This window comes from Syngnathus scovelli, chromosome 11 (genome assembly GCF_024217435.2).
Source record: "Syngnathus scovelli strain Florida chromosome 11, RoL_Ssco_1.2, whole genome shotgun sequence".
In the NCBI taxonomy this organism is placed as follows: domain Eukaryota; kingdom Metazoa; phylum Chordata; class Actinopteri; order Syngnathiformes; family Syngnathidae; genus Syngnathus; species Syngnathus scovelli.
In genome coordinates this window covers 1,456,302-1,468,656 of record NC_090857.1, presented here as the reverse complement: position 1 = coordinate 1,468,656, position 12,355 = coordinate 1,456,302, and the positions used below count along the sequence as shown (strand labels likewise).

Here is a 12,355-nt window from a genome sequence, read left to right as displayed (position 1 = left end):
CGCAATAATGGACAATTTTAAAAAGCAGATTTATGGTTGAAATTTGGAGTTAATGCTGTATTGACATAGAATACACAGGAGATGTGAGAAGCACTATAGTCAGGGTGAGCTCAAGAGGAAAAATCGAGTTCAAACCTCCTCCTGCAGCTTTGTCTTCAGGTAATTGTGTTACCACAGACGGGAACTACATTCTCAATTATACTTCCACCCGTCTGTCCATTTGCCATGCCTATTATCCATCCATAGGGTTCAGGGGGTGCAGGGAGCTGCTGTGCCAGCGACTAGACGAAAAACAACAGACAATTTAAATTGTGTTCACTAACTTTGTCTTTTGAAAAACCTCGGCTAGCTGGCTGGCCAAACTGATTGTGAGTTCAAGCTACAAAAAAAAACCCTGAATGTCAAGTCTTCCTTTCCCTAGAGCGGTGGTCTGTGCATTTTTAATAAAGCACAATAAAAACAAGGACGTTTATGCAGTTCAAGACCTTCAACAAGGCTTAAATGTGCACCCATACAAAAAAAGAATGAAAATAGCCAAACAGGAGGTCAGGTTTCATTCAAAGAAACACTAAAGTAGACAGACAACTTAGAGAAAGTGAGGGATAATGGTCTTTTAAGTGAAATTTTACAATGAAGCTAAACTTCACAGGTGAAATAAATTTAACCTCTACATTTCGAATGCACATGTCCAACCTTGCAATGTTTCATTTCTTTTTGCACAAAATTTCTATCCGCACACAGTAACAAAAAGAGTTGTTGAGCGGCATAGTATTGTCCTCTGAGTTTATGGGCAGAAGTCTCTGGTGACTCCGCGTTTGAATGTCAAAGGAGAGTTTACTGTCCCCTATTCCACCGAGGTACTTAAAGCTGCCTGCTATTTCTACTGCTTTGTTGTTGATGGTGACGTGGTACACCAGAGTGGAAGGACTGATTGTGATTGTTTACTCTTTTGTTTCGTGACATTTAAATGTAGGTGGCTGGGTGGAATGAGTGGTGACTTTATGGCAGTCCAGAAAAGAATGGTTCTCTGTGAGGAGACCGAGGCTCAAACTGGTAGTTTGTCCTGGCAGGTGAGCTGATGCGGTATACAGGAAATGGCTCAATACGCAGCCTCGTGGGGCTCCAGAATGTTTCTGAGCACTGGTAATGTTATTGCATCACAAAACTGCAATAATCAATTTAGAGTCTTCAAGTGCATGGTTTTGGAGCGTGAGAAACAAGCATGGCGAGAACATGACAAGCCCACACTGGAATGCTTGAGCCAAAATTTAAACTGGAGACCTCTTGACTGTTAGGCAGCTGTGCAAAGCACTAATCCCCAGTGCTGTGACTGGAATTAGAACAACAACAAAAATACTCAATAATGGCATTTTTCCTGCATTACTATCTACAAGGACACAGGCAGACTGTACGTGGTTATTTCATTTATATTCACACCCTCCACTATGTGTCCTTCAGCAAATACTAACTCAACAGACAACTTTGACAGTGTTCTTCCTTTGCATCCACTGGGGAAAAAAAACTGAGATCCTTCCACCCCTACCATGATGATGTGTGTTTAATAGTCAGCTCCAGCTACAAAGACTTTTTTTTTTTTTTTGCGTCAACCACATCTCCAGATGCCCCAGTAACCTACTATCGAGGCTTTCAACAGAAGATGGAAAAGAATGCCCAGGAAGGTAGACAAATTTTACCTGTGGAGAGAGGCTCTTCTATTTCTTTTTTTTTTTTCTTTTTGGTATTTGATCAGAGCCTTTCTGCGCACTTGCAGAGTCCTGCCGTACTTGCACTTCCTATCTTAGCACCAAAGCCATCATTCAGTCGTAGTGGACGCTGACAGCGTGTATGTTTTTATATATAGAGCTTTTCATATACCGGGGAATGCCTTCAAGCTTGTAAAAAGAGAACCTCCCTAGTGGTGCTTCTTTTTAACCTACTAGCTTCTATGGAAGATTTACTCTTTAATGTTTAATGAGAGAGCGTGGCTTCACTTCCCATCATATGTGCCCTGTGATTGAATGCCTACCAGTCCAGTGTGTAGTTTTGTTCTATGTAGCTAAAAGATCACTCATTCATTCAAGCTTTTTTTTTTTTTTTTTTTGTCCTCAATAGTTGGCTTTTGGCAACATAAGACCAAAGTCACATCAAAAGCAAGTTTGGATAGCGATATGTGCGGGGCCTCAAGCTTGACATACTATACTTCATGCAATGCAATGAAACTCACCCTGACTACAGTAAACCCTCCTTTATCACGGGGGTTACGTTCCAGAACACCGCCACAAAATGCTGACTCCACAATATAGAAATACACAAAAAAAAAATATATTTTTAACCCCTTAACAGTCCAGAGTACCGCATGCAGGACAGTTGCTATTTATAGAACAAGCCAGGGAATTTGCATCACCAACAAATATTCATATCTTGTCCATTTTGTTTGGATTGCTTACTACCACGGATTGTCTGCATCTCAACACTTTTTGATTTCTTCATGACTTTAATGCTGCGGATAGCAGCTCGACACTTTATCGGTTATGGACAGAAACGGGGCACTTTTCGGCGATAGGTATATAGATATACTCGAAATGTTTACATTGAGCTCAAAGGCAGCAGAGCCTCTCCAGTAGCCAGACAGCCTCCTAATTGCCGTCAGCCGCCGAGGCACAGATGAAAGTTTGACTTTGTCGGAGTAAGTCGAGCAGCAAATGGCGAAACCTCTTGAATGGAAAAGCAATCCCCGCATAATGATACCACAAATCAGATTCTCGGCGCTGCGAGATTGCGCGGCAAACAATGGGGACTTTATGCCGTCGTTTCAATTGAGGCGTCCTGATATGAAGTGCCGAGGTGCACAGTAGTGGAAATTAATTGATTATGTCCGTTATATTATTACACAAAGAGACCTAATTTGTCTCTCTTAGTGTATTGTTGTGATCTATTATGTTGGTTGTAATGACTTGACATCATATGCGACTTGCTCGTCTGTCATACCAGGTCTCGCCAATGTTAATTCTTTTTGTGGTAGAATACACAAACAATTTGATACATAAACTGTTTTTATAACAAAAGTGTATTTGAATGAAATGTGGCATGCACCCTGTGGAGCAATATCAAATAGTGTTTCGCTCTTATTTCTCAATAATATTTAATATTAGATATCTGTCATTTTGAGCAGAATTCAATGAGGAAGAAGAGCTCTTTTAACACAATTCAAATACATAATCTACTAAAGTCCCCTGATAAGGTACTCTCATAACGTCTGTGCAGTGTCTCTTTAAAGTATATTGCTTTAACCTCACCTGTCCCCCAGAAGAAAAAAAAAACACCTAGAGATTTACTCGGCCAGCTTCGGACTGCTCCATAACATTTCCATATCTCACATTTGACCTTTAATATTTTGACAGCAGACTGAATTGAGAGGATGAGACTAAGCCAATGGGATTTAACTTGTACGTATTTTAGGCTTTATTTACCACATGGCTTCAATCTACGCTATGGCCAAAAACCACCACATTTCCTCAAATACTCGACTGTCAGTTTATTTTCTTAACTGCAGCGACTACTAGGGGTTTATTTGATGCAATTCAACTTTCGAAGGACAAAAAAAAAAGCTGTTCCATGTTGTATTTCATGTGCAAAACCATCCACATCTTTTACATACCAGAATAATCTGTCTGCCAACAGGGTATAAACCTTCCACTCGCATCTGAGCTCCTTGTTTGCTCCTCCATCTTAAGGGCCTGGTGGGCTCCCTGGTGGTCTTTTTGAGTGTCCAAGAGGCCCGGGGATTCTATGAAGCACCTCTTATGTGTGCTTATAGAGTCAGAGTCCCATCTGTTAAAGACAGACACAAGTAGCATTTTATCAGGAGCAGTATTTTGTGAGGTTTTTCTTTGGCACAGATGGGGTATGACAATAAAACAGGACATGTAACTTATTGTGATGCATTTGTGATGGCTTTCTTGTAATGCATCCATAGACAAAATGAAAAAATAAGCAAATAACAGGGCGCAATTTATTGCTGTGGTAGAGCATCATTAGGTGTCCTTTATTGTGACCCCACCACATAGAGGTCAATTTCATAATAGCAGAATCAGAAAGTCCCTGTCCCTGTTTTACCTTTTATTTGGCTTTTATGTGATGCCATCACAGACTAGACAAAATGTGACGACAACCACGCTGGCAAAAACTTAATCCCTAACAACCATTTGCCATGTGGCATTGAAAGTCTACAGACAGATGGCCTTAACCCTCAATGATGACAGCATGTAATTGTTCAATTTGCATCAGGCGGCGGAGTAAACAATGAAGATGTTTCCGTGGAGGGATTAGCGAAGACAGGGGGAACGGAAAAAAAAAAAGCACAGGTGGGAAGTTATTAACATAACAATGCCAGGTCGATGTACCTGCCGGCTGTTCGCTTGTGTTTAGCACGCTATTTTACCACAGGGATGAATAATGGTAGGCTCACGGGTGATGTTCACCTTCAATTGGGGGGAACATGACTCATGTGCTGGAGCCAATGGAAGGATGAGGTCATATTGTAAACAACTGCCGGACTGAAAAGGTTACATACTGAATAATTTTTATTGCTGAGAAATTCCTGCTCCACACTTCTACCCATTTATCGGTAATATATATTTGTGGAAATGTGAATATTTACTTCCCAAGTCAAATCGTGATGATCTATTTCCTGCATTATCGTTTTCGCTTTTACACTCTTGGTCATCACGGGTCCCACTTATATGTTGGCATTACAAAAAAGCCAAAGTAAAAGCAAACGCACAGACACTTAGTGTTGCTTGTTGCTATGCTAGCATTACATCAGCATGCTGAATTATGATTGTTATGGGAGGAAGGGGATTCCTGTACTGATCATCTGGCACCAACCCTGACGCAGTCTGTTCGTGAGCATCGTGGCCTGCTAGCATGAATTGAAAAAAATAAAATCCCCATATAGACACTTTATTCCGAGCCTCTCTGCAAACACACATCTCCTGCCAAGCCCAGGTACACTGACAAACCGGAGGGATGAAGTTTTCTGGACTTAACTTTAGGGATAAAAGACACTGGTGCAACTTTTGAGAGGGATCCAAATGGGAAACTGTAGTGCTTTTTGGAGTTGGCAGCGTGACCATTCTCTAAATAGAAGATTCAGTTGGCTACAATAGCAAAAAATAAATGAATTCAGGTGGACACGTCTATCAGAAGAACTGAAATAATGACGAATGGCAGATTGATCAAACTTGCATGCCCATCTCTGCTGAAAAGCATATTGTTAGTTCCCATCTAACCTTGTTTTGCAAAGGTGATGTATTTCCCACCTCCTGCAAACCAAGAAAATCGACGGCATTTAATCAAAGACATGTTGAAACATTAAACAAGGTGCAATTTGTGCATTTCTATCAGCAAACCATGCATCACTTTGACAGGTTTCAGTGTGCCTGCTACATCAAAAAAAAAAAAAAAGTGTTATTTTGGGATTCAGACTGTACCCGCTGAAGAGCTTACACCGAGTAACATACTGTAGCTGACAAGAAATAATTGCCAGGTGCACTTGTCAGCTCTTGGTGTAAATATCAAAACTCCAAACGGCAGTCTTATGTGTGTCACTGAAAGATGGAGTGTAATATTCATTTTCAACACCTTTGGCCTCCATTTCAGTAATATCCACGACGTTTTTTTTTTCATCAACAATTTCCAGGTGAAAATGTATTTTGGATGTTTCCAACATAACCAATCTAACGGAAATGTTTGTGAACATGTCTTGTGAAACAGGTTTTACAGAGAAGTCACAAAGGCTTCATTGAGATCTTTTTGTAAACATCACAAAGTTGAATACACCGTTTATATTGAATACACCAAAGTCGAGACAGTCCTCAGTGAACATGTCTTCATCTGATCTACTATATCCAAGACAATGTTGTCGATATCAAAGACACTCAGTCCAGAGTCTTCAAGAAGCCAGAAACCATTTCCAAACAGAATGACGTCAGTGTTGTTCTTTATTTCCAGATCCCCCAAGTGAGCTACGCCTCCACGGCTCCGGAACTGAGCGACAACACCCGCTACGACTTCTTCTCCCGGGTGGTCCCGCCGGACACGTACCAAGCGCAGGCCATGGTGGACATTGTCAAAGCCATGCGCTGGAATTACGTCTCCACCGTGGCCTCGGAGGGCAACTACGGCGAGAGCGGAGTCGAAGCCTTCATCCAGAAATCTCGGGAGGATGGTAAGTGAGTTGAGAGAGCGTGTGGGTTGGGGGGGGGGGGGTGGAGTGCTAAAGGTGGCGGCGGCGCAGATTTTCCCTTTCATCGACTTATCCGAGTGGACATATTGGACTATGCTGCAGAAAATTGCCCAGGAACATATTAATTAGTTCCAGAACAAGGAACGCGTTGAAAGCCCTTTGATAGAATCTCTGAAAGGCTTCTTATTGCTTTTAAAAAATGACAAGGCTTCATATATGCGACATCAATGAGTTACCATATGGAACATCTAAAGGGGTTCGAGGCATCAGACATACTCTGCTCGTCATCTTCTATAGCAAAAGCTTTGGCAAGAGATGTGAGGTACAACCTTGACCACTCACTACACAAATGACGAGTCGCAGACAATTTAGAGTCGTTTGCGTTTTTGGAACATGGAAGCTCAGCAAAGCGCCAGATAAAATCTATGCAAACTCCATACAGGAAGATCAGAGGTGGGACCCAAACCCTGGCTCGCAGAACTGCGCGGCAGACTTTACCCACTACTGCAAAGTGCTATATGCTATCTTTTATTTTTTCTTTGCGCTCGGTTGCGTCAAGGAATGAGGTATGGAATCCACTTGTGTATTGATTAGCGCTGTCTTTTTGAAAAACACATCCCCTTCTGTAAAAGTGCAGTCTTTATATTATGTTTGCAGGGTATGAGAAAAGAACCTTGTAGATGATGGAAGATGCTCACACAGTACCGTTGTTGGAAGTAAAAAAGTAACGCCATTAGATAACTACTCATGTTTGTTGTCATTTAAAACATAATTAATCAAAATCATTAGTTGCAGCCCTAAAATGTTGGGAATAACTTGCACAGGGCCCAATATCCAGAGACAGCCCATCAACGTTAGAGAGTTTTTTTTTTTGTGTGTTTGGCTTAGCTAAAAAAAAAAAAGTCACAGAATGCTGAGGAACATACGTTCTCCTTTTGATGGTCTCCAAGAGAGTGGGTGTCTGACTATGCACCATGAAAGCGCTCTTGGCACCGCAGCAGCATCAGCACGATACCAGATTGGCAACGCCACAAACTCCTCTGCAGCGTTCCTTTCTGTGGTTCCTGTGGAGTCGCCTCCACCAAGCACTTCCAGCACATGCTTGTCACTGTATTATGCAACTTTTAATTCCAGCCCATCACTCCGTTTGTGATTTTGTACAAACAGTATTAAATATGAGGGATGAATCAGGGCTCATTGGCAATTAGATTCAAAGTCAATATTTCCTACCAGTGAGGACGGGTCTTCATTAAAAACTTGCAGTGTCGAGACTGCGGAAGAAAATTAAGCTTATATTTCACTTTGTGTAAGTGTTTTATAATTCCACGAGCACACTTGCCTGCTTGATTCTATTGTTTAAGGCTTAATATTTACAGAAAGCAGTCCAGTGAATTATGACAGTCAGCTGCTTCAGCAACAACCCCGACGTGACCTGCTTTGAATTCATAGTCTGCTTGCCTCCCTAAAGAGAACGAGCAATAAAAAAGAGAACAAAGCGAGGTAGGTGCTGAATATGAGAATGTATAAAAAGAGCGAGTGAAGGGACTAGTTGATTTCTGCTTTTCAGTTTATCATGTCTGGTAAACACTGTGGCCTTGAACACTCTCTTTCCTGGTACATTTTGGTATCTATCATGAGCTGACCCAGGATGCCATCCTCTCACTGTGATAAAGTGAAATGACTTCTGTAAAAACAAATATGAGTTGGGAAACATAAGTGGAAGGAAGTGTTTGCTGTCCAAATTGAAACAACAAGTTGCTTGTCGAACTTCACTGTATGACACTGCGAGAGGATAAAGGTAGACTTGATACTTGCCAGTAACTTTACAGGACAAACATATATTGAGGAAGTAAGACTGTGTGTGGTAGAAACTTTGCTGAATAATATTTTGTCCAAAACATAAGCAATATTACAAAAAGACTGAGATTTCTTATTCTTAAATGAATTGAGAAAACAAAATACTGTATTCATTTGAGACTGAGTCCCAAATTTGAGTGCAGACATGCCTCTCAGAGATGTTGATTACTTTGGAACATCCCCCCCAATAGATGTCATTAATCAACTTAATGAAACACAGTGTCAATAAGACCCCTAACAAGATTTCCCCGGCAAACCGACAGCCCGCTCGACAGCCACATGAGAAAGCCTGCTAATGGAGTCACTGCCATCTCCGTTTGATGAGGAGGATTACAAGCTTTAGCTCCTCACTTTGGGTGACTAAGTTGATACATGCAGAGAATGCAAAATGAAAAAGTCAATAGCATTACATACTCTATAGAAGCCAATACATGACTACACTTCAAGAATGAATATTTGAATACACAAGATTTTCTTAACAACATCCAACGATGATTAATTCAATTTTCCAAAGACACAAAATTAAAAAGCACTGTTTAACGATAACAGTCATATTTTGTTCCGCAACTCAGCTGCCCAGTAAAATAACAGTTTGTTCATCATATAATCTCCCCAAATACAGTAAATACAGTAAACATGTAGTCGCAAATAACCATTCTCCAAATACCTCACTGACGCTCATGAAATCAACCATGAAAAATCAAATTATAGGTACCAGGGTGATTTATTTCCAGGGAACGTACGGTCATAAACGAAAGGACAAGTGACCGCTCGGGTGTGGGAATTGATGGCACTCGATGAAAAGATTGGTGTTCATCGAAATGATGATAAATCACCTTGAGGGGGAACAGATTTCAACGTAATATAGCTACTTGAAACAGAAATCAAACATGTAGTGGCTGTCAAAACAGGATTTATTATTTGGTCGCACCAGTACCCCAAACTGATACGGGTGCAAATAGTTGGGACACTGGCGTCACCATCCATTGCTTGCATTTATTTCTTACATGGCATATATATATTAGCCACATTTATAGCTGCCTCATGCTACAAACAAAAACAGTGCAGCTCAGACTCTGGACATCCATCCATTATCTGAACCGCTTATTCAAATGATTACGGTTTTGAAACCATGAATTTTCAAAACCGTGATAAATCTTGAAACAGCTCTTGCCAATATCAGATATGGGTCACTTGAAGCGTACATGGGTTAAGTCCGAATCAGCCACTCGGACCCGCAGCGTAAATCCAGCCTTAGTTTGCTGTTCATGTAAGTTCTCCGGTAAGATGGCACTCGAGAGATGTCCCTTGTCTTGTCTTAACACAAAGCAATAAAAGCTGATATTTTTAAACGTCGGTCGTAGCCGTCACCCACAGGGAAGGATCAAGCGTGACGTTGCGGCTTCCACCCACAAAGCCGGCTAATATCTGAGCACTGTAACCCTCTCAACATCTTTATTACGCGGCAAGACCAAAATAACCCCTTCAAGTCCCTTCAGATTTGTCCTGTTGCAATTTGCTTAACAATTACGCGCCGTGGCTTAATTGGGTGAGCCGGCGAGCTGATTGATGATTTGCCTGCCTCGCCGACTTAACGGTGGAGTGACCCTCTTAGTAGGAGATGTATCACAGCAGGCAATTTTCTTAAGCAAGTCACACCACGTGACCCTTGATCCAGAACATTAGTTATCATGTCGTTCTGTCGGAAAAAGCTCAGCGCCTCACGTGACGTATGTGGGAATAATTGCCCGTCACCTCATTTCTCATACAGGGAAAGGTTCAAATGGAGCAAAAGTCGAGAAGGAGAAGCCATAGATTAGGATGTGGGGGAGGTTACGGGTGATGGTGGTAGTGGGAAGGGGGCGTGATGTTTAATTGATCCCGAAGTACCCTTAGGGGGATTCAGCACCAATTGGCAGAAACATGCAATGTGAATTGCAACAGATAAGGTAAGCCGAGACAGTATGTTAACAGAGGGAAATAAACAGAAATGCTAAGAGGATGATTTACACCTCGTGTTGTAGGCCGAAAAAAAAGTAGATTACCTTATTTTACGCTTTTTTTCGGAACCAATTTACACTGAAGAAGGGCTAGGGGAAAAAGTACCACTCCAAATCCATTCAATTACTTTATTACTCTTCGGAATAATCAGCAGGATAATAAATTCCCAATGATTACGCAGTACTTTCGGGGGATTATCTTCCTACCATTTTTTTCTGTGTTGATATTTGTGGTGTCTTGCAAATATTTTTTTTTCTCACCTATTAATCCCACAATTTTTTTTTTAGTTTATTTTTTAAATCAGCGCCATTAATCACGTTTTCTACTCCTGTAAGCAATTTTTTTTTTTTTTTTTAATGATTGAAATCATTGAAACTAATCTCCAAAGATTGAGAAGAAACGTGATTTTTGTCTGTCTGCATGTGGGCTTGCAGGCCCCTAGAGCCACTTAAGTGTTAGAGCACCCGTAGGATTAGTTTTAAATTAGAATATTGACTTACGAGTTATTGATTACCTCATTGAAAACTGGGCCATCCGTCCTTACTGTGTGTGTACGTGTGCGTGTGCGTGTGTGTTTGTGTAGGGTCAGGGGGTGGGCAATAGAATGTCAAGATGATGGACTATAATTTGTCACGAGTTAAAGTCAATGTATAGAATGTGTGTCGTATAGATTTTTCAGTGAAAAACAATCTTTACCGTGTAAGGGTTTCTACCTACCCTAGTTTCCAGTAAATAGCAAGCACCCCAAATTGCCCTTAAAAAGCAAATTTGTCTGTACTTGTGTAAAGTGCGATCCTTCCATTTGCTGCAGACACCGCAATTGAGCAGAATGGTCAATTTGAGCAGTATGTCAGCACGTTATCGCCGATTGGATGGGGCCATCGTATTAGCCTTAAAATCCACAAATGAAATAGAATAACATAATACAATCAAAACAATAGTTTGGGATTATGAGTTTTGCTTTGATGACACATCTCAAAGGAGCAAGTGATTGCGGTATCTTCACAAATAACCTCTTCTCGCCACGTCCGACATCGTTGAAGTTCAGCGGGGACTCGATTTGGCTTGATGTTTGTCAAAGTAACTTGGGAGTTGAAGGTTAAGACTCAAAACCTTTGAATTGCACATCCTGAATTACTCCAACCTCATACTTGATTGGTTGCAGGTAATTCAGATAGCCAACTATTTGTTTACAAGCCATCAAATTGTAAAATCTCCTTTTTCTTTCCTTTATTTTTTAAGAGGGGAGTAATATTAAAAGAAGTTGATTCATGTGTCTGCTAAAATACAATGACGTCCTTGGCCCCTTTTAACATCCAACTCAATTTTGCTCTGGCGTATTCATAACTCATTCCTTGGCAACATCCACTAGCACCTTTGTGATACACTTTTTGTTCATTTGCCGAATCGTGCGCTTGCACTAATGGAGCAAAAAATGCAGTTGACTTGAACCTAAAAGAGCAGTGTGCAAAGTAACCTTGACGAGAAGAACCGTATTGCATTTAGAGAGACGTGGTGGGGGGAAAAAAAGAAGACACAAACAAGATTTCCATATGGTAATAGGCAGCACAGTGAGATACAAATAGGATTGCTATTATTCCATTAGCACTAAACGAAACATCTGAAAGGAAAAAGACGGCGGGGTGGGGGTGGATTTTACTGATTCCCAGCATAAACAGGCTGATTCTTAGCCTCAGTTATGGACGAGAATATATTTTGAAAAATGCCGTAAGGACGACTAGGTGTGAATGGCTGTTTGTCTTCTCTTGCCAAAAGTCAGCTTGGATAGCTCACCCAATAAGCTAATAAGAATAAATGGGCAGATTGATGAAGACATTGCTTCGAATGTATATTTTTTCGCATAAATACAAATTTATTTCTATTAGAGTGATTTAAATTTGATTTAGAATGTCCCAACTGGCTTTTTTTTAGAGATCTAGATCTAAAAAGAAAATGGACTATTTATGCGTCCTACTAATTTAGTGGCCAACACAAACGACGGGGCACAGGAAATCCCATCAAAGTGTGAGCTTGGTGAAAAACGCCAGCTCTCATTAAGAGTTCAAATGAGGAAAACATGCAAGTATAATTCACCTGCTGATGAGCAATATGTCTACCCTGCAGTCAGTGAAACCAAACACAACAATTCCGACGCTTGACTTTTAAGATTCAATTTGTTCTTAGACCTTGCAGTCAAAATCATCCTTTACTTTTTCCCCCATTCATTGATCGGACGCCATTACCAGCTAC

At 40.9% G+C, this 12,355-nt stretch overlaps 1 protein-coding gene across 1 annotated transcript in view; it reads left to right on the top strand.

Moving 5' to 3' along the window:
- Positions 1–12,355, top strand: part of LOC125977908 (metabotropic glutamate receptor 4) — a 90,586-nt gene that overhangs the window by 40,378 nt on the left and 37,853 nt on the right. The window contains exon 3 of the mRNA XM_049734954.2: positions 6,013–6,229. Coding sequence (XP_049590911.1) covers positions 6,013–6,229 — 217 coding nt within the window. The remainder of the gene's footprint in view (positions 1–6,012; positions 6,230–12,355) is intronic.